The following is a 23,413-nucleotide window of genomic DNA, read 5'->3' on the forward strand; positions in this document are numbered from 1 at the left end:
CTCTCCCTCTCAAAAGCAAGAGGAAATCAAATATTGTGACACAACCAAAGCCCAAGCATTGCAAAAAGTAATTAACATTGCATGTGCTTTTTATTTACCTCAGAAAACCAGGAAGCACAATGGTACCAAACTCATTTCTGAAATTATACTTTCTATAACCTATATGGTCACGTGACAAAAGAAAATATATTTAACACTGCGTTATATCTAAAACTCAAAAATGTGAGTTACAAGCAAAACATTATCCATGCAGTGGCAACCACAGATACCCTAGTGACCACAAGCAAGAGAAAGGAAGGAGGTAAAGTATGGCATTTACCCTTACCCCAGGCCACCTACGCTTACAGTGAAATTACTAAGTACTTAGGATATATGGAAACAATAAGGTTTTGGAAAATGAGAAAGGCTCTTATGGTGTGGATCTTAACTGTAAGCAGGAGAACAGGCAAGATGCCTTTATTTTGCTTATATCATAAATCTGTTTTTGTTAAAGTTAATACACCAGCCAAGATTAAGTACTATACAAATTGCATGAAATCAAGATAGTATCTATAATGCAAAACACACCCGTATATGCACTTGTAGGCACACCGTTTGGATTTACCTAAATGTTTCTTCTTGTAATTGTTCCAGTTGTGTCTGAAGTTGAAGATGTCTGCGGCCTGCTGGGCTGTTGGGATCTTCTAAAGAATCAGATTGGTTCAAGCGTTCCATAATGACCTGGTTTTCGGCTAACAAACTACTTCTTTCTTCTTGCAGAGCTGCAACCTAGGGCAATAAATTATATGTCTGAAAACAACGATCAGCAAGTGCGATGCATGGCTTATTTAGTACCCTGAATGCTTTTCCTTACCTGAAACAAATTAGGAGCACAGAGTCAATTAATTTAACTTTTCTGCACTTTACAGAAAAATGAATTCAATATAAGAGCCAGCAGCACTAAAGGTACACTCTAATCGTGCTACAAACTGTTTTCATAGGTTTACATCCACATGTAGTGCCGGATCCGACAAACTTGCTAACTTAAAAAAAATGTGCCAATCACAAAGCGTGTTATGTGTTTTGGGATATTAGGTAGCTTCTGGGTTGACCTTTTGTTTGAGGAGTGGGTCTTATGTGTCTGAGGTACGATGATCTAGAACCAACGCCATCTTTTATCATGGACACGTTTTCTTAATTTGCCTTTTCCTTTACACAATAACCTTTTACACACATTTTCTTGCATGCCAATATAGAATTAGTCTCTCTGAATCTGCTTTGCTTACGGATTCTGCTTTGCCTAACATTATCACAATTCTGTGAACACCACGTACAAGGTCTTGACACACATTGTGCCAATGTCGTTCTATTTTACATGCACGAGGAGACATGGCTAGCTATAGACCAAAATAATGCTGATTTGCACAGGACTCTAAAGGATGATTTTCTTTACGAATAAACAAGAATTTCGGGGTCTAGGTAGGGGAGCGCTTTGCTGATATTGACGTGGTCTCTACACACTGATGGTCTGGCCCAGCAGCTTGCTGACATCTTCTTGAAAGAACGTCCAGCTTGTGACCAAGACGGGCACTTACATTCTTTCCCAGCAGGTAACCGGGGTTGGATCATCCAGTACGGAGATTCCTGGCTGTACATACAAACACACACTCACCTTTAGACACTTAGGTTAGGGACTACATAGTACGAGTACGGCCAAGTCTCTATATATTGAATTTTATGCCTGCATATATACATTGTTTTACCACCATGGTGGAGCTTTTTATTCTGTTCACCATTCTGGTGCTTTTAGTAACTTTCATTTGCTTCTGTCTAAAGATCATTGCAGCACATATATTCTATATAAGAATCACGCTGGTTCAATAAATTATCGCAAAAAGTCCCTATGTGTATTTCTTGTATATTTCTCTGAGAATACTAGAGCACGAATGACTGAGCGAAAGGGTTCTAAATCTATTACCATGCTTCCTGGGGGACCAGAGTTGTCATGTTCAGCGGTTGCCAGAAACCATTTGCTGCCGACTAGTGGATTAAACCCAGATCTGTGACTGGGGGTGAATGTTTTGCCATTGCGCAACATTCTGTCCATCATCTTAGGTGTTTTGCTGTTCACCCTATGTGGGAAGGGTATGCCCAGACGTGGGTCCAGTACTCGCGCTTCCACTGGAGTCAAGCTATCCTGGCTGAAGACGGTTGATTGCCAGAAACTGGTCCTAGGATGCTTGATTCCGGTCCAAGGAAGACATGGCTTGGCAGTTCGGGCTGGACTGTTCCCATGAGGCACAGTGTCAAGGCTGATATGCATATGGCCAAGTCTGAACTGGGGTAGATTGGTGAGCAAAAGAACGATGGATTTAACCCAGATCTGTAACTGGGGGTGAATGTTTTGCCATTGTGCAACATTCCGTACATCATCTTGTGTGTTTTGCTGTTCGCCTGACTAGTGGTGGCACAGTGAACTAACTGGTCAATATATTGTGAGGGAGTGCATAGAATCAGTCTGGAACCATCCCAACGTTTATGCTGTCCACAAACATCCAGTTCCTACCATAAGATGGAAACTATGTGACAAGTGATCAGCTTTTTACTTCTAGTTTAAATTACTGTTTTGACATCTTTAAACATGCCATGCTGCACAGGGGTGGGGGAATCATATCGCCCGACGCCCGAACCATGTAGATTTTTATAATGAACAAGAAGATTTAATGTCTATTTTGTCCCACGGACAAGAAGACATTAAATCACTAAACACGGGTCTCTGGCCTCCAGCTCCCTGGCTCTGTGATCTGGAAGCACGATGCTGCTGCCCCAGAAGTCGAGCTGCGTGGCTGACACATAGATGGACAGAGAACTGCACTGTCTCTGCGGCTGCTGGCAGGTAGAGGCCAGTGTGCGTGCGCAGGAGCAGATAGACGGGCACAGGGCCCCAAGAGGGGAGCGGGGCAGGCTGGAGACATAGACCAGGCTCGGGAGAGTGGCCTGGGAGGCAGCAGACAAAAGCCCCCAGAGCACTAAAAGACAGTGGCTGTGTAGGGGTCTCAGAGACAGACCCCCGAGAGAGGAGGACCAGGCCTGAGGCTGCCTAGAGGACAGAAGCTGTCTGGTGTTTATCTTCGAGGCCGCATGCGAATGTCGTTTTGCAAGGTGTCTTTAACAGAAACTGCTGTTGCACTGCTCTATCTGAAGGGTTCTTTTTCTGTAAAAACGTTATATTTTTCCTGTTGGAACAGGATGAACAATCAAGTAAAGTTGCTATGGGGGAGGGAAGCGAAGCGCAGAACGAACGGTCCAAACACCTAGTATACAGTTCTCAGCAAACTATGGTTCTTGAGTTCAGCAGGTTGCTCAAATTACATTAATTTGGAAAGCGCAGTGAGCCCTCCCGACTCCATTATGCTGCAGCTGCACCCTGCCGGGCTGCCTTCTCCGCCTGCCCTCTCTCACACACGTGCCTGCCCTGGACTTTTCATTTAATAATCAGCACTGTTGCTTTGTTAAGTTGGACCAGCTAATCTGGACCGGTCAGCACTACACACAGTCCTGGAATACATTGCGCAGTTAATGAAAGTGACTCGAGCAGTGCTGGTTACACGGAGTTACCTGGTAGAAATATTCAAATATTTATTTTTAAGCCATAAATATAGTGCTTCAGTTTATTCAGCCTCAGCGCGTGGGAGGGGGCGGGGGAGGGGGTGATGTGAGGGGGATGCGGTGGTTGCGTGTGTGTGTGTTAATTAGCAAAGTCCTTTTTGGCAGAGCGCGATAAGGCAGCTAGTGCTGGTTGTACAGTGTCAGATTATAACACATACAGTGACTTACTGTGCTATGGTGAATCAGGCCAGTCTCAGACCTACATTGCCCCGTGCAGGAAGCGTGTGTAAATCAACATCTACTGTTGCACTGACTGCTATGCTATGGAAGTTGGAGGTGCCGCCAAGCGCTTTGCTAGGGCTGGTTTTCAGCCGATTTTGTTGCAAAAACGGCCCTGTAACAAAATCGGCCCCCAGGGGCTCAAAACCGGCCCCCACCCTTGCGGCGCACCGGGGGATTGCCCGGTGCCCGCTATGACCAGTCCGGGCCTGGAGACAGGCTCACAGAAGCTATGATCAGAGCAGTGGGCAGGCTGCTCAGAGGGAAAACCCGGAAGAAACTATCAGAGGGTCAGAACAGGGTGCAGAGAGAGGCAGCTCAGGGAATTACAGACCAGACTAGCTCGGCAGAGAGCAGCCTGTAAAGGGGATAGGTGTGCCTCCCTGTCAGGGTGGGCTCTGGGAGGGGCTGGTGCCGGGAAGGGAGAAAGGGGCAGCCACCAGAAGAGGAGAGCCAGCAGCGTGGGACAGGAAAGAGACAGAGACACCGAGTCGGCCGCTCTGGCACTGCCACTGAGCAGAGAGAAGAGGCTGCAGTTAAGGGACGTCCAGGGATGCAGCTGTGGAGCAGATACACTACCAGTGATAGGATCACCCGAAACCTCCAGTATGTCATGAGGCTGTGGCAGTGGGGGCATAGGCCGCACCTCCTTTCACAGAAAATCTTCACTTGGTACCGACCCGCCTTCCATGACCCTCCACTTGCACCCCAGTCTTGTTATCTCCCTTTATCCTCGGGGGGTTGCCTCTCCCCCGTTTAACGACTCTTCCCTTTTACCAGCCATAACTAAAGAACCAACTCCAGCCCCTACCTGAAACCCGTCTCTGGTGCCAGCTACCTCCCTCAGTTTCAAAGACTGTGCTATAAACTCAGCCATAACAGGGGCCTTCCCTAGCACTAACTTCTTCAAACGTCCCACGGCAGAATTACTCGCTTTTTGAAAGATGCTTCCCAGGCCTGCAATTCGTGCAAGGGCTTGTTGGATCTGTTCTTCCCAGTACATAATTTAATCATGCTTAAAATGATTAGACCCTCAGTGATGAACAGTCTTTGTGTGTCTTTCTCTAACCTGTGTATCCCTGATTCAGCAGGATGGGCCCCTTAATGTCCCTGTGTTTTGGGTGGAGAGAGTAGGTCTTCCCCTACTCTCTGTACACACCTCATATACTACCCCCTCTCTAGGGCTCAGGGAAATGGTCCCCTCCCCCTTGCCTCTCTGTACACATCACATTCACCTTGGTGCAGGGTCGCAAGAGTCCTGCGTTCCACTCTGTGTCCGTCCCATTGACCCATCTGATCCGGATGGGTGCAGAGCGAAGGGTTCCACCTGCTCTGTGCGCGCTGCATATACCCACTTCTGGGTGCAGGGAGGTGGGCTGCCCCTTACCTCATATCTCTAAAACTTTTCTCCTTTGCGCAGATTGTTGGTCGTCCGCTTTTAACTGTCTCTAAAGTCCTTGTATGCATCCCTTTCTAGGTCTATGGAAGTTAGCTGTGTGCTCTTTTCGTCTGTTACTTTTTTCTCTCTGTGAACGTACAACAGTACGTGGCTCCTGGGTGCATTGGATGGGCTCTGTTCTCCAGCTCTCTATACTCGTTCACCTTAATTTTCACCCGTTGCTTGTGGTATCCCATGTAGTTTTAGTTGTGAAATTTAAGTCAGTTGTTGGCCCCCCCATAAAGGGTGAATTCTGCGTTAGGGGAATGCTGTTGGAGTCTTAAAAGTTTTCAGCTTTTTTTAATGTGGAATTACAGTGATGTCAAGAGGGACAACACATACAAATACGGGGAGTTGAGGTGTGGTTTATGCTTTTAATCCTTCCAAAGTTGCTAGATTGAGAACTAATTCCCATCATTGTTGTAATTTGTATATTCTTCTGATTGTGTGCAAGTAGGCAGTTTATGCTCTTGGCTGCTTTTCCCTCCTGCAGAAGTTATCTTTTTGGCTCCAGCCACCTGTGCGCTGGAGTAGTGGACTTCAGCTCTTTTCTGTGATCAACTGTGAGTTCTCTGTCCAGTATGCTTGCCTGCTTTCTCATCTGTGGGCCTGTGCACTGTGCAGACTGCCCTGCTGTAAATTATTTATGCTCATCGCTCCCTCTGTGACAAGTTTAGAGCGGATTCTTGCTCCTGGGCCATGTTTCGGGGGTGGGGAGCTTGCTTCTTGACCTTGTGTTTTAGAAGAGTAATAACAGTGGCAGATCAACCTGTTTTAGAGGGCTGGCGAAACAGGCTCATTGATCTTGGTTGACTGTAGGTACGGTGGCTTGTAGTTATTTGGGTGTGAATGGGGTACTGACTTGTGGCCTGGTTTGGGAGGGAGGTTGGGTGCTGATGCTGGCTTCTGTGTCTAGTTTAGGGAGCAAAGGCTCAACTTTGTTGCCAGGTTGGAGACTCCTGTGCGTGCTCTAGAAGTGGCTGAAAACTCCTGGATGTGCTCTAGAGGGCTGTGGCTCGTGGGACAAAATTAGGGAGGCACTCGTGCATATCCTCAGCTTAGGAGGTGAAGGGCCTGGGGGTGCTGTATTCTGAGCTGATCACGCAGGTGCTGTTTTCTGAGCCCAGAGTAAGTCTGAGAGTGTATTAGTTCTTGAACCCAGTTTAAAGGTGGGGGTGCCGGTTCCTGGTCTAAATATTATAGGAGAGGCTGCTGGTTCCTGGAACAAATTTATCCACCATGAATTCTGCCCTCGCATAAAGCGGACTGTGATATCATCCTGCTTATATAGTGAGCAGTGGGAAAAGTACATATTTTCCCATAAACATTGACACAGTTGTTTCTCTGTCAGCCCTTGTAATTGATTTATGGAGTAGGTGGGACAAGTGGATTTTACAGGACATGTAGATCTCAGTAGCATTTTGTCCCATGGCCATGTAGATTATTAAAAAAATTCCACACCCCTGCATGCAATATATTTTTATCAACGTAATCCTACCTCTTCAACACATTATTAATTGACTAGTAAGATACTTATAAGGTAGTAATCCATGGATCTCATGTTTGGGCGTAAAGCGTTCTATAGTTTGCCTGTTTGAACAGAGAAGGATGTGCCACCTATGTTTTTTTCTTTTATGGTGGGATTTTGAGGCAAGATGCCAATCTAGAACAGAGGTTTTTTTGTTGAGTGTATTTGGTGATTTTATTCTTGATGAAGAGCAGCCCTGTTCTGTGTATCGCTTTGTGGGTGAAACAAAGCAGCTTGAATGTGGATCTTCAGGCAACCGGTAACCAATGTATTGCCTTCAAAGCTAGGGGAGATGTTGGCTTGTGGCTTTCTATGTAAGAGTTGTAACATAGTTCTGAATCCGTAGTAGTCTTTTCATAGTTGTTAAAGATGATCCATGGTAGAGGCTATTGGTGTAATTGAGCTTAGACACAGGGCTCGAAAAATCATTACGTTTTTACTGGACCTGCAGGTCTAGTAACCTACAAAATGTACTCGACGTAACTAAAATGTATGTGACCTCAGTTTCTGGAAGCGGAGCAAATGTGACAAGTTAACAAGATTTAAAGGCATTTTTATTGCTCATTTACTTTGTGAGCAATAAAGATGTCTTTAAATCTTCCTCTCTTGTAACGTTTCCTCTGCATTCAGAGACAGATATCAAAAGTCAGTTCATTTTCCTACTCGCCAGAAAGGGCGAGTAGGACCTAAAAGTAGCTCGATCTAATTAAATCTGGCTCGCAAATGCAAGCAGGCGAGCAGATTTTTCGACCCCTGAGAAAGAACAAGAGAGATAGTAACCTGGACCTTGTGTGGAAATCACATGTGGTGGAAGATGCATTGTAGAGTTTGTACTGTAACAAAGCCTGTTCTTGCTAGTTTGTCCAGTTGGGTATATATTGATAGCTTGGAGTTCACTCTGCAGTTTCTTACTTCCTTCTGATACTTTAGGCAATGTTTTTAGCTCATCTTTAAGTGGTTTCAATATCATATTTGAAACTTTCCTCCCCTAAAAAAAAAAAAGGAACAGCACTTTGCTTTAAGAGGATCTTATGTTAAAAATGTTTGATCATCCCTAAATATTCTCTCTAAACACTTTATGAAACTCAGAGATCACATGGCATCCCGCCATTTGACAAAACCATCAAACGTTCAGCTGTGTTTAGATTAAGTTTTATTCCAAAATCACCCTGATGTCTCCACCCCAATAAATTATCACCATGTTTAGCAACCTACGCTTTTCCTATAGTCCCTGTTTTTAAATTGAATTATCATTACAGAAAAGCAAAAACATCTATTTTCATACCACCATAACCTACACGATTAATGTCTGGAGGGGAAAAGTTCATTATGGTGTCACTAAATATGTTATTCCAGTTCTTGTCAACAATCATGCTGAATGGTGACCCTAAAACTGCCAAACCCATTACACTATTGCAACCTATTTTCACTTCACATTCAGGCATGGTCAATAGTTCACCATCAGCCACTCCATAATTTCTAATGCTCAATACCATTTCCCCCCCCCCCCCCCGGAGTTGCCCAGTCATGTGTGATTTTGTGCTTCTGCGAGCTGACTCACAATCAAGCACCCCATCAAACACGCAGTTGCCTGCTAATATCCCCTCCGCAGACAAGCATGGTGTGGCAGAGGACACTACTTAATTGTAGAAGTTATCACAATCAGCCTTAGGAGCATACACATTTATCAGACAAACCTACTGCCCATCTAGGGTGCCCTACAGCATGGCATAGCGTCCTTCCGGTCGACAACATGCCCCTGATGTTGGAACATGACCCCTGGGGCAACCCATATCATGGCACCACAGGTGTACCCAGAGTATGAGGTTGCATTTAACGGCCTCCTCCACCTTCTGCGAATTATTGAGATACAGTCTCCACACAAGTGAGTCTCCTGTAAGAACGCTACGGAAACACGGTAACGCTTGAGATAGGTATGTACTTTGTGTCTTTACTCCAACTGTGCCAACCCCCTTACATTCTATGTCAGGAATTTAAAGACATCATCCATCATCATTCGCACCCCTCCGTCGCATTTCGAATCCAGGGCAACTAGACAAATTGTCCCCCAACAGACCACCAGACCATGACGGTCCAGAACACCAAAACTTCCAGCCACATGAGCAGTCAAAACTGTGCAACAAACGTACTATCACCTCTTCCCAAAGCCCCTCTCCCCATGGACAACAACACTAGCCATCCCCGACTATCTCTAAGCAGCGCATAAACTAGTGATTCCCGGCTCATTCCCAATAATTGCATTACTATCAAAACTCACATTTTATTAACATCTATACGCTGTGCCAAGGTACCATGCATTGTGGTGGCTGCAAGGCGCTGCCCTGGCTGCCTTCTCGATGTCTTGACCCTCCGTCCCTACCAGCCCAGGATATCACCTAACAGAACATACACTCAGATACAAAATTGTGTTTCCCCACATTTCTTTTAATGTGAACCCAGTGCACAGCTCTATTATTCAAAATATAACTGTCCCCCCATGTAAATTCCTCGATCTAACATTCACAGGATACCCAAAAGCAGTTGCAGGCCAAAGGGTGCAGCTGCATCAGTTAGTCTCTTAGTTCAGCAAAGCATTGTATCCTTACTCACTGTACAGCGATCAGGCTTTAGATCGGGCCCCTATCAGTGCTATCTGAGCCAGTTCCAGTGTTACTCCATCCAGTTTGAAAAAACGTGTGTGTTTCCGGTACTACCTCGGTCTCTCTGAGGGTGCCATCAGCACACACCAATATGAGACCAGTTGGTCTGGGGTATTCTGACTGACTGCCTCTCTTAGCTTTTCTCTGCTGTCTTTGCCTGTTTAGGGAGGCAGTTCCAGAGTGTGATGATCCCGAAGATGGGAGCCCCAGCCAGCATATCCACCCAGTCGTTAGCCTTGCTTGCTGTGAAGAAAAAGTGCACCTTCCCATCTTGCACCACTCGGAGTATCACTGGAAAAATCAAGCTGTATCGCAGATTAAGGTCAACTAGTCGTTTCTTAACCTCTAGGTTTGTTTTAAGTTGGTTTTGGACCTTTTGAGTATAATCTGAGAATAGAAATATGTGCCCCCATTCACAATTCGGTGGGCCTTCCGTGGGTACACGCTGCCAAACTGCATCACAGTCCCTGAAATTAAACATTTGCGCTATAATCGCCTGCGGTGGAGCGCCCGGGCCCAGTGGAGGAACAAATGCATGATTTTCCATTTCAATTGTAAATAATTTTGTTAACTTTTGTGGGTGCATGACCGTGACCAGCCAGTCCTCTGGGAAAAGTTATTCAGACTGGCCCACCACCTTTTCAGGGCAGCCTAATGTAGTGCTAGAGGCACTCTTGAGGTCTGACACCCTGTGATGACCTTTGACTACCATTATTTCAATTGACTTTAGTGTGTTGTTTTATCCTAGCCTGAAGGTACAACGACCTGCATATGCCTGTTTCTCTAAAAAGTTTCTTCCTTGTAATTTTGCTGTCTTTCAGTGGGAGCTGTAATGGAGTAGGGCAGCCTCGCCAAGAACTGAAGGTGTGGGATGTGCATTTGAAAGAGTGAGAGGGAGAGAGAGGTGTGGAATGTACTCTTTGGGCTTTAAGTGCAGTGTTGTGGGCAGTGATGCATACATGTGCTCGGTGTTGGACATTGAGAGATGAAGTATGTGAATCTATAAGCAGTTGTGAACAAGTGTGCATTGTGTTGTACATGGATGAGAATTATGAAGTTCTTACTATTGGCTTTGACATGGTATCAGGTCACCTTGTGTTCTGACTTTGCCTTGCTTCAGCTGTTCTCTGTGCACAGCAGCGCCTGCAAGTAGTTTGGGTAATTAATGTTCAAGGATTGTTTTTTGCTTAATGTTCTCTGAAAGGCTTTGTGAGCTTCGTCAAGATAGACGCTGGAACATGCGAGATTTGGAGAAGGAGACGTGAGAACTCCTTCCTGCCATGGGAGTGCTTGCTTGGAACCAGGCCAGTTCTGGTAAGATTCCTCTGGCGGGGGAGTTCTTTCCCGAACCTTCTAGTGTGTTTAAAGCGGAGAGTTGTTGACTCAGAAACCGGGAGTTTGGAATCTGAGTGGGGACGGAGGAGTCTACCTTGGAGAATGAAACTCTGGTTGCTGAGGTTCTCAATCACGACTATTTAACTTCCCCAGTCAGGAGTGGGTTGAGACACAATATTTGCACCAGGTGAAGTATTGATTTTTTGTGATTCCCATTGTGATGCTTGGCCAGTGGCTTTGCTCATTTGATGTGTTTTCTTTGTGATGTGTGAGTGAGTCAAGGTGCACCTTCAAAGTAATCATTTGATGTGTAAATATATCTTTCTGATCTCTTGCAGGACGTCCAGTATATTTGCTTGAGTCATATTTCATATTATTTGCTGCTTGTTTATTCATCAGTTTTATTCATGCATTATATTTACCAAGTGTGTTATACTGCTTGCATATAAACATATATATATATCTTTGTGTATTTTAATATTTTGCATTTGGCATCTGGGAAAGCCTTTCTGTTAGAGAATTGTATAAAATAAAACCCCAAGCCTTATTCTAAAAGAGAGAGTCCTTGCATTTTTTAAAATAAAACCCTTTTCTAAAGGTGTTTTGTTTTGTGTTACAGTCTTTTGCTCCACCGGGTGTTGAGCCATCGTGTGGGAGCTGAATTATCTGATAGGCGCAAGCTAGACACCTGTAGAGCGTAGGTTGTTCCTCCTGAATCTCCCCTCTGAATCTTCAATGCATTCCTCAAGCCTCACCATCAACTTTTGTAAGGACACTTTCATGCAACGTGGCGACCTCACGTTGTAATTCATCCACATGCCCTTCAGTGGTCGTTACACGGTCCGCAACCTTTCAGAGGTCAGCTCTAAGGAGATTGATATCAACGGACATGGATTCTATTTTGGTGGCAATTTCGCTAGGGTTCCCTTTATAACCTCCATCAAGTCTGCCAATGATGGGTTTTGCAGAGTCTGCTCCTTGCTCTTCGCCTCGGTTCCCACTCCCATTTTTCAGCCAGTGAGATGGTGTGGGTGTATTTGATGATTTTGTTAGCCTGCGCCCGATTCCTCTGAGTTCAGCTGCCCACGCTTCCCCCAGGCTCCCCCATCACCGCACAGAACTGCTCACTCCCGCAACTCCCTCCGAAAGAGGCCCCGCTCCAGGCCTCACTCTCGGATAGCAGTCTTCACCTCAGGGACTGCCAAACGGTGTCTTCTCTGCAGCCGAGCTATTATCGCAATATTGGTGGTCTGAGTATTGCCAAGCAATAGATTATAGCTGGATGAGGAGGATAAATGTTAGGATACTTATGGGCCTGCCACAGAGTACTTTACAGCGCGTCTGATGCGGCCACCATCTTGGTCCAGCTCAATACCATTTTCTTAAATTGATCGACATACTTCATTGTTGGCGTCTTAACATACCCACACCAGCACACACTAGCATAGTGACCTTACTTTCCACATTTCATACAAGTCACAAACCAGCCAAAACAGCTTTGCCAATGGTGTCCTTTACTACCACAACAATAATATTTAACCTGCTGTTCTGTTATCCCTGTTCCTAGTATCCCTACTGTCTTCTGCAACGCTCTAAAACATCCAGCTTAACAACTAAAATCAGCAGTTTCTTTCACCACCTCATTTGTTGCTCCATAATTATTGTTCTTACATTCCATCATCTCACGCATCCACAAATTGATGTTTTCCATGCTTTCCACAATAGCTATAGAACTGAACTGAACAGCTATTGATACCTTAAGATCAGGATTCCCAGTGAGAAGCTTTTCCTGCACTTTCTGGTTATTAGTGCATCTCACAAATTGGTACCTGATCGAGGAGTCAAGATTCTCCAAGTCACAAGTACAAGCCAAAGTTTTCAAGGAAGCTACAAAACTTCCAATTTTCTCAGTCTTCCCTTGAAGTCTTGTGAACAACTTGTGATGCTCCAGAACCACACTATCTGGGAACCAAAATGCAGTTTCCGTGTTAAAACAGACATTTAATAAACATTTACAGGGTTTCCTTCAGCATTTCAACCTGAATTACATCCAGACTTTAATAAATGTTCCTGCCTGCTAAACCAAGATTATGAAGTACAACAGCTTGCTTCCTGACTGCAGAAAATGTTTCCCCACAGAAGGCAAGGCGATATGAGTCAAACAGGTGTTTCCAACATTGCTAAGGAAACACAAGATCACCTATTTCAGATAAAAACTGTGGTGGTTGAGACATAATCAAAGCCGCTATGGTAGAGGTAATTAGTACATCCAGCGTAATGAATGGATGGATGGATGGCTTTATTTCGATATATAAAATATCATAAAAGCAGAAATCCAACATATTAAGAGTAATAAAAACAGTCACATTCTATTTGTACAGATAAAAAGAACATATGAAACAGATAATACAAGCATTAAATAGCCAGGGAAAGCCTATTCCAACGGATTAACCATAACCATTTTAAAAATGTGGACACACCGCAAACAACCAAGGTGCGTGTGTCAGATTTTAGAATACGGAGCGCCTCTCTATGCTGCTGGATACCTAATTGTCTACATAAGGGTTTAAGCCATCTCCGCCTCGGCAATGCATACGCTGGACATTCAAAGAAGATGTGAGCGACCGATTCTATGCGTGTTGGACAGGTCGCACAGTAGGGGGAAGACAAGCGAGATGATTCCCAATGAGCAGTAAATTTGCATATAGGTAGTGTCCCCACCCTGAATTTAAAATACAAAGCCCTATCTGTTGGGTTGGAAATAATATCAAGATAGGGTTCATAAGCCGCCACATCCTTCATTTTCAAAAAATCGTCGGTAGATTTACAATGTTTCACATCAATGGAATTTTTACAATGAACCCAGGTCCACTAGAGTTTCTTTAGAGCAGCTTTGGGGGGGCGGTCCTGGCTTTACACGCATCTCCAAGACCCAAGGTCCTAGCAGCCATTTCACATCCCTCAGCCACTTGATCTTAGACCAGCCCTCCAGAGACATGACCTCTTCCAGGGCCTCTTCGTATGTGATCAACTCGGGCACACGCGACAAACGCGCCCAGAGCAACAATGGGCGAATTTGGGCTTGGTCCTTGATCGATCTGCAACCCAAATCCATTAATACGGGTACTGTTGGAGTGCTCTGCGGAAGAGCCATCAGATCTTTCACAAATTTTCTCTCTGATCTGACTAGCACATCAAGGTTACACATACCCCACAATTCCGCCCCATACAAAGCAGCGCTAACCCCTCTAGCTTTGTAGATCTCCAAAACTGGGGCAATAGGCTTAAATGTAGAGGAACGTTGCTCCTTGAGTAGTGCGCCGCCCACCCTTTTGTGACTCAAGAGCATCTTTTGAATGTGCGAATTCCAGTGTATTGAATCCGAGAGACGGATGCCTAAATAATAAAATTCAGACACCCTCTCCAGGGGCACGGAATTCAGCACCGGGGGGCGGCCCATTTTTTTGGGCAGGTTCAGAACCAAGAACTTTGTTTTATTGGAGTTGATTATCAAGCCCCGTTGTGAGCAGAACTCCTGGTAGCTATTTAGGAGACTCTGCAAGCCCACAGGGGTCTTGGAAATGAGCAGGGTGTCGTCAGCAAAGAGCAGGGTGGGGATGCGCTTGCCCGCCAGGGAGGGTGCATCTGCAGGGTGTTTTAGCAGATGCTTCACCACTCTTTCACATAAAGAGAGAAGAGAGTGGGGGCAAGCACACATCCCTGACGGACGCCCCTTCCAACTGGGATCCTGTCAGTTTTTTCGCCACGCTTACCCCACCGCACCTGAGCGAAGTTATCAGCATGAAGCCTAACCAGGAGAGACAGGATATACGACGCAACCCCATCTCAGACAGGACTCTCCACAACCCCTCCCGCGGTACTAGGTCAAAGGCAGTCTTCAGGTCTATAAGGGCCAGGTAAAGACTTCCCTTGCCCAGCACCACCACCTTCCAGTAGAGAAGAACCAGTCTGAAGGCCTGTTCTATGGTCCCTGTCCCAGAACGAAATCCGGCCTGAAGGTCCGATAAGATATCATTCTCATCTATCCACTGGAGAACCCTTCCCAGAATTACTTTACCAGCTACCTTTTGGGTTGAGTCAATTAAACATATGGGCCTGTAGTTGGCTGGGTCGTCCCGACACCCCCTTTTGAATATCAGGACAACTTCCGCCCCTTTCCAAGATTCTGGGACAGGTGCAACGTTGTTAGTAGCATTTAGCAAAGGTGAGATCAGCTTCTCCCATTCCTTTTTGTTAGCGCGTAATAGGTCGCCTGGTATCCCATCAGGTCCGGCTGCTTTGAGGGGCACCAGCGATTTTATTACGCTTTCAACCTCTCTTGGGGTAAAGAGATCACCCAATAGGTCGCCCGAGAAGTGAGGGAGCGAAAGACTGCTGTTGGTAGGCACCTGAGTATTCCCCTCCGTACTGGTATAGAGGGACTGGAAGTGGTTGTACCAAAACTTGAGCTGGAATATTGCACGTGATAAGGGTACAATCTGGTCTGTTCCTTGACCTTATCAGATTCCAGAATCCTCTAGCATCTCTACCTTCACTTGCTTCCTTTAGGTCGGTCCAATACCGATCTTCCCATTCTTTTTTTGCTGCATTGGTGGTCTGTTTGTACTCCTTCCTAGCAAGCCTAATCTCCACCAGGGATTTACCTTTAACAGCTGAGATCAGGGCAGATTTTGTCTCCCTACATTTCTTGGTGAACCAACCTGGTTGGTTCTTAGAGCTGTTAACTCCACCCGCTGAACAGTTCCTATTTTGAAGCATGAAAAGATTAACCAAGGCCTTGATTGTGTTGCAAAAGAGACCTGACACTTCACTATTCGTCAAGGTGGGCGAATCCAGAGAGGACAGAGAAGCTACTAGAATAGCCCCCGTAGCTATCATTTTCTCCCCATCCATAGCTACTTTGTTCCATTTCAGGCGCCTCCCACAGTTGGAGGTAGCACTTCTGAGGTAGGATCCATTTTTAGCTGCATTTGCACTCCCTGTTCCCCACCCCACAAGGGGGGCAGAGCCAATGAAAGGGGGTTATGATCGCTGTCGGCTGAAGGGAGGACCACCATATCATGCACAAAAGTCCAGAGCCTTAAGTCAAGGAGAATATAATCTATTCTCGACGTGTGGTTTGGCCTGTTGTAAGTATGGGCTCCGGAGGGGTCAGAGGATGTCCTCCCATTCGCAGCCCTCAGACCAAATTCCAGGGCCAAGGAGTTAAGTTGTACGACCCGTTGGGACCACTTCCGGATAGGCGGGATGGTTAAGACGGGTATTCCTCTCTTGGCATCTTCGTCAGCAGTGTCCAGAATGTCCTCCGTAGCCAGGGGCTCAAACGTACAGTTAAAGTCCCCAGCGACCAGGACATGTGATCTGTTAGGGCACTGCCTAAGAAGATCCTCCAGGCCTGCGATTGTAGGGGACTGGGAGCCTCCTTTGGTGCCCCTGGCATAGATGTTAAAAATGTCCAAGGTAAGCCCTCTCCTGGGCCCCTAAGTGAGATTCTAAGCAAGTCAGGGGAATTAGTCTCGTGCTGCATAATTTGGCACCCAAGAGTAACATCAACCCATATGAGAAGGCCTCCTGAAGGGCGACCCTTCCCTAAAGAGGGGGAAACTGCTGGTTTGAAGAATAACAAATACCCCACCTTATGGCAGGGCTCCTAACTCCAAGTTTCTTGGAATATACAGATTGAACAACCCTCTATCAAAGAATTCCAGTCAGGCATGTCCAGATTTCTTGTGATGCCTGCGACATTCCAGCAAAGAATCTTAAGCACAAATGCCTCCCCAGCCAGGCCCCCTCTGGGGTCGATCCTTAGGTCGCCCACCCTCCCTGAGATAGCTACAGGTGGGCCCTCCCTCGTGGGCCCTCTAATGCGAGTTGTACAAGAAGCAGGTGCTAAATCCAGTAACTGCCTAGGGCTGAGGTTTGTGGAAATAAGTGAACTGCCGTGGTCGGACTGAGGTAGAATGTTTGGGCTGGTCGCCTCGCGCTCACTAAGACACAGTGGCGCTGTTAGGATGATAACAGGGAGGTCGTTAGGCAATGGATCCTTGTTACAGGTCTCCACCATGTGGACGACAATCTGACTCTCCTTATCCAAACCCTTAGGGCTACACAGTGCCCGTACACTTGTGCCGACCACTCCAGCCTTAAGTGAACAGGTTCGTGCAAGACCCAAATTGGGTCTCATCACCTGAATGGAATGGCCTACACTTACCAGGAGTCAGTCGACTCCCTCTAGGCCTGAGAGGGACTGGAACCGATTGAACAATGGAGGGAATTGTGGGAAAAGAGTCGCCCTATCAAGAGGAGGCCCTCTAGAGTTGCTACTCCTTCGAGGCCCATGTGAATAGTGGGGGGGAACACTGGTTCTTTGGGGGTAAAAATAAGGAAGGCCTAAAGTTTGAACCTCTCCCACTCTTCCAAATCGGGGTTCTCTTCGAATAAAATCCACCACCCATGGGTCCCTAAAATTTAAAATAACACAATCGCCCTCCAAGTCTTTAGGGCAATAACCCACCCATCCAACTGTTCTGACATTAGAGGGGGGGGGGGGGGGAGGGGGGTCTCTGTTCTTATTTAGCCAGAAAGTGACTTTGTTCTTTAACTCCCTGGATGATTCGGTTTTCCCCTCCCCGATAGCTGTAACTCCCGTCAGGATAATATTATAGGGGGCGGACTCTGGGGGTAGATTAACACAAGGCAACCTCTGCTTAACGGTTTCTTTACCCTGTAATCCCTTCCCCAAGGACTGTGTGTTGTTAGCCTGTACAATAGGGGCTGGCTGGGCCTGCTGTGCCGCACCTTCCTTGGAAAGCCTACCCTTTGCAGACTTCGGATGGTTATTATCCTCAGAAGGTTTCACCATTTGTTAATGCTCTAACAATACGGTCGAATGGTTGTTAGCAACAGCACTCGCGGCCAACCTCGGTATAACACTAGACCCCTTTTTCTGGCAACCTATAGGCTTCTCCATTGTGTTATCGGAGACTTTTACTGATTTATCCAGCGTAATCGAATTGGCTGTAGCCAAATTCTCTAGCTGGTCCAGTATGGAGTTTATCAACCTCGTGCGTTCCAGTAGGGGTAGCATCAGGGATTAGATAAGGATTTCTATCTTGCCCAGAAGCTCGTCATCCATACTGTGGGTCGGACACTGGTCATATGGGTCTGTTGGGGCCTCATTAGAATTTCGTAGGCTAGTTGGAACAGGAGGGGGCAAGACTATGTTGTTTTTTTTTAAAAAATCTTAGCATTTCCCCCTTGCTGTGTTATGTCCCCTCTTTTCCTTTTGCTTGATTTGGGATTTATTGGTCCACCCTCAGTTGGGAATTCAGGTAGAGGGCTAGATGGCTTGTGCGAAACGCCCGTGCTATCTAATGAACTGTTAGGGGAAGAGCAAGTTATGGTATCTATATCAGGCCTGCCACCCACTACATCCAATTTCGCAGGCACCAGAACAGGACTTGGTTGATGGTTTTCATTAGAAGCTGGATAACTTAAGAGTGGGGGAGATACTACTGACCCAATTTTGCCCAGAGACGAACGCTTACCCGATATAAGATCGATGGATAGGCGTTTCTCGGCAAAGGCAATTTCCTTTGAGGATACCTGTAGCCCGCTTAAAGAAATGATCAAGGGTTCCGGAAACCACCCCGCTTTTAGTAGAGACATGCACAGTTCTTTCTTTCCCAGAGCGTAGGGACATGGTTGCTGCAAGGCACGGAGTTATAAGTCAAAAAGTTATTCTTTCCTGGGCGGGTGATAGAATTGTCCTGGACCCCCTATGACGCCGAGTTCAATCAACTTAGTCCGTGCTTCAGATGGAAGAAGGGTGGCCCGGCCCGTCCACGTATGGCCACGGACGGCCACAGACGGTCCCGCCCTTGTCCCGGGGTTAACCCGGCTGCGCCCGCACGCATCTCGCAACGCGGGACCTCTAACCTCCTTTACAAGCGCCAGCTGGCGCAAAATCCTGCGGTGGGCCGGGTCAAGCGCAGGGAATGCTGGTGATTGTGGTCTCCCCCCTTGGCAGCCGTGCACAGGTGTCAGAGTGCAGCTGCGGCGGGGGAGACCTGTGGGGGACTGGTAGATGACTGTTCGTGCCCCTACTGCAGCCTCTGGCCTCACGGAGAAATCCAGCGGCGATTCACGGGTCTAGGCGAGAGCAGGGAAAGTCAATGCCCAAAATGAAATATTATGAAAGGAGCACCACTGGGCTGTTGTTTTCACTGGTTTACAAGTCATCAACCGACTTGTCTTGGACCAGCTGCGGCCTGAAACCCTGAATAATAAGGAAACCATGAACTACCTCCAGCGTTATATGTTTTTTACCTTAGTGTAGCTGTTGCTGTATTCATTAATGAAGTGACATGGGGTGTGGTTCAAATATTTGCAACTGAAAGCATCCAAACAGATTATCTTGTTGTGCATGCTTAAACAGATTGAGTTACACAGAAATGAATTTCCATTGTGAGTTTACAATGGCACTGTTGATTGGTAACACCGGGCACCAAAAAGAAGAGCATTGGATCGGTTGCCACACTGAAATGGCTGCCACTTAGTGGGATGTCACCACGCAAGTGTCTCTGAAGCTAAATAACGCCTCCCAAAAGAAGATGGCCGAAACGTACACATAGGCTTACATATGACATCGCACATGTCCTAACAACCGTGACTATCCACAATAAAAATGGCTCCAGCCCAAAGTGGCAACTTCAGATGTAACAGTTGCACATCCAAGAAAAGAAGCAGGAATCTCTTTGAAAGTGTCTTACAGATGCCGCATTCACCTCCGAGAGGCAAAATCGACATGACAAGCAGGATCTCAATGGCGATGGGGCAGGATCAAGAAATTGAACTGACTTTCACAACAATGGTGGGTTTGTAGAAACACAAGTGGTTTGGGAACACTCATCGCCAGGGTTACATCCTATGCAAAGGCAAAAACTGTGTTACACAGGCTTCAAAGCTTTTTAAATATAGTCAAAAGACATGATCACCAACTAGCAAAACCAAACCCAGCCACTACTCTCATCTACCTCCTAACCATCCAGAATCTTTTTACAAAACCAGAGTTCCACCATTACATCCCTAGAGTTCCACAACACAGCTGTGGATGAACATTATTATATGAAAATAATCAATCAATCAGGATTTGTACAGCGCTGCTAATCACCCAATGGGTATCCAGGCACTTGCAGGTCCTGGAAGGATCATTCAAAGAGCCAGGTCTTGAGGTGCCTTCGGAATTCTCTAAGTGAGGTGATGGTCTGTAGCTGCGTGAGGAGGCTGTTCCAGGTCTTTGCTGAGAAGGAGTGGCACACAAGTTACTACTTGTGTAACGATACATCTGTAAGAGACATTAGTTAGTGATAGATTCCTTACCTTAGAATATCCCCAGGCGTCAGACTGGATCCGGAAAGTTTTGCTAGCAGTACCTCTGTGCGTCAGTAGGCGGCGTTCTGCGGCTCAGCATCACGGAGACTACTTAGGTGCCACCCATGCATGCGGACGTCAGTTCTGTACACGACTTTCCGCGCCAGGAACGCAGAGCCATGCAAGAAACTGACCACTGGTGCCAAGAAACTAGAGCCCTAAAACAGGATGTTCTTAACCCTAGAAATCAGTTCGCAGAACGGGGCGGATGGGTGGGGCAATAAGGAATCTATCACTAACTAATGTCTCTTACAGATATATCGTTACACAACTAGTAACTTGTGCATCTGAAAGAGACACATTAGTGATGTACGAGTTACTTACCTTAGGTAAAGATGTATCTGGTAGAAACTATGTTACCAGCAGATTCCTTAACGTAGAATTATCCCCAGGCATAAGACTGGATCCGGAAAATGTTCTTGCCATAGCATCCCTGCGCGCCGGGGGACAGCATTACGCGACTCCGCCCAGGCGTCATCCACGTACGTGACGTCAGCGAGGTCACATAAGTCCTACCCCGGCGCGCCTACGTCAATTTTGTTCGGAGAACTTTTCTGTGCCACAACGCGGAGCCATCAGACAAAACTGTGAGAGTATGGAAACAGTGTGCGAAAGAACAGAAAGATTGGAAAAAAGGAATGGTGACGAACAACACCATAAGGAGCAGTGTCAACACTGCAGCACCCAAAGGCAGGGAAAGAAGAAAGAACAGAGCACATCCCTGAGCAGCCACCCTGCCAGTATGTAAACAGTAGGAGACAAGGAACATATGTGCAGAATGACATGACAACACGTAGCAGAACTACCACCCCAACAAACAAAAAAAAAAACAAGGGGAACCAGTTCCAAGACCAACAATAACGACAAACCTCCAAAGCAACCCCAGCACAGAGGACGACAACCCCCCAAAATGCACGGCCAGATGACCCCAACCCAGAGGTTAACGGAGGGGCCAGGACCCTTAGTAACAAAAGGGGAGAGGGAGGGGAGGGAAGAGAGTGAAGTAAAGCCCCAACCCTAGAGCAACCAGAGCAGAGAGGCACAGGAGTACCTATAAAGCCATCCTTCAATGCGCCAAGAGGAGGAAGGAACAAGAAAAGACAAATCATCCCATCAAAAGGGCAAAAGAATGCACGCACAGAAGACAGTCACCCACAAGGAGGCGAGTGCAGAAGACCAAGCCAAAGGTCCTCGCAGAACGGGGAGGAAGGGCGGGCCGTGAAGGTATCTGCGGCTAGATTAGTCTCTACCAGATACATCATTACCGAAGTTAAGTAACTATTACATCTGACTACTAGCCGCAGATTCCTTAACGTAGAATAGATACCCTAGCCATACCCAAAGGGAAGGAGGGTCTACAAGAGGACCCACCAGCCTGGACATAACAGAGGGTCCCACAGGGGACTAGTTCAATGGACAGGATGAGGAACCTCGGCCCCACAAGCAGAACATCACGGACCCTAAGAGGGGCGTGCCAAGAAAGCCAGATGGTTTACCTCCGAACTTCGAGAGTCCAGGCGCACATGCCGCCGCCTTGAAAAGGCCTGGAGAAACACCAAATCCACAGAAGCCCACAACAACTTCAGAGCCGCCACCAACGCCCACCATCAACTCATCAGAGAAACGAGGAAAAAAGCGATTGAAGACAGAATCTCCACCCACGCACACAACAGCAAGGAACTCTTCAGCATCATCAAGGAGTTCGCCCAACCCACCAGCGAGTCTACCGACATCCCTCCCTCACAAGACCTCTGCGACAAACTCAGCATCTTTTTCCACCACAAAATCAAGAGCATGTACGACAACTTTGACGAAGACAACCAACACACTGAACCCTCACCAACCACCCCCGACACCCGGAAACCAGCGATTGATGACTGGACAGCCCTCACCACCGAAGACACACTGAGGACAATGAAGTCAATCCACTCAGGGGCCCCCACGGACCCCCGCCCCCACCACATCTTCAACAGAGCCGCCAACACCGTCGCACCCATGCTCCGCCAAACCATCAACTGCTCCCTGGCGACCGCCTCGTTCCCCGACGACTGGAAACACGCCGAGGTCAACCCCCTCCTAAAGAAACACTCAGCGGACCCCACCAACCTCAAAAACTACAGACCCATCTCCCTGCTCCCGTTCCCAGCGAAAGTCACTGAGAAAGCCATCAACAGCCAACTCGCCACATTCATTGAAGAACACAATATCCTCGACTCCTCCCAATCCGGCTTCAGAAAAAACTACAGTACGGAAACCGCCCTCCTCGCCGCAACAGACGACATCCGCACCTTACTGGACAAAGGAGAAACAGTAGCCCTCATCCTCCTCGACCTATCAGCGGCGTTCGACACAGTCTCCCACCGCACCCTAATACGCAGACTCTACGATGCAGGAATCCATGACAAGGCCCTCGACTGGATCTGCTCCTTCCTCTCCGGCAGGACGCAGCGGGTCAGACTCCTCCCTTTACTCTCGGACCCCACACCGATCACCTGCGGAGTCCCCCAGTGCTCCACCCTCAGCCCGACGCTCTTCAACGTCTACATGGCTCCACTTGCCCCCATCGTCAGAACCCACAGACTCAACATCGTGTCATATGCAGACGACACCCAGCTCATCCTCTCCCTATCCAACGAGCCCAACACCGCCAGACGCAACTTTCGAGAAGGCATGGAAGCCGTCGCCAAATGGATGAAAAACAGCTGCCTTCAACTAAACACCAACAAAACAGAAGTACTCATCATGGGCCCAAACCCCGACGCCTGGTGCGACACCTGGTGGCCCACCGCCCTCGGAACCCCGCCAACCCCCACAGACCACGCACGCAACCTGGGAATCATCATGGACTCCGAGCTCAAAATGGACCGCCAGATCAACTCTGTCTCATCTTCCTGCTTCCACACCCTCCGCCTCCTTCGTAAGACCTTCAAATGGATCCCCCTCGAACACCGAAAGACAGTCACTCACGCCCTTGTCACCAGCAGACTGGACTACGGCAACGCACTCTACGGCGGAATAAACAAAAACCTCATCCGCAAGCTACAGAACATCCAGAACGCCGCCGCAAGACTGGTCCTCAACCTGCCAAAACACTGCCACATCTCCCAGCACCTGCGCACACTCCACTGGCTC

The 23,413-nt window shown here is 47.2% G+C and overlaps 1 protein-coding gene across 3 annotated transcripts in view; it reads right to left on the reverse strand.

Moving 5' to 3' along the window:
* HOOK3 (hook microtubule tethering protein 3) overlaps positions 1-23,413 on the reverse strand; it is a 1,217,139-nt gene that overhangs the window by 674,171 nt on the left and 519,555 nt on the right. For all 3 annotated transcript variants that reach the window (XM_086961833.1, XM_086961832.1, XM_086961834.1), the window contains one exon: positions 605-768. In XM_086961833.1, coding sequence (XP_086817959.1) covers positions 605-768 — 164 coding nt within the window. The remainder of the gene's footprint in view (positions 1-604; positions 769-23,413) is intronic.

The sequence above is a fragment of the Lissotriton vulgaris genome, chromosome 3_1, assembly GCF_964263255.1.
Source record: "Lissotriton vulgaris chromosome 3_1, aLisVul1.2, whole genome shotgun sequence".
NCBI lineage: Eukaryota > Metazoa > Chordata > Amphibia > Caudata > Salamandridae > Lissotriton > Lissotriton vulgaris.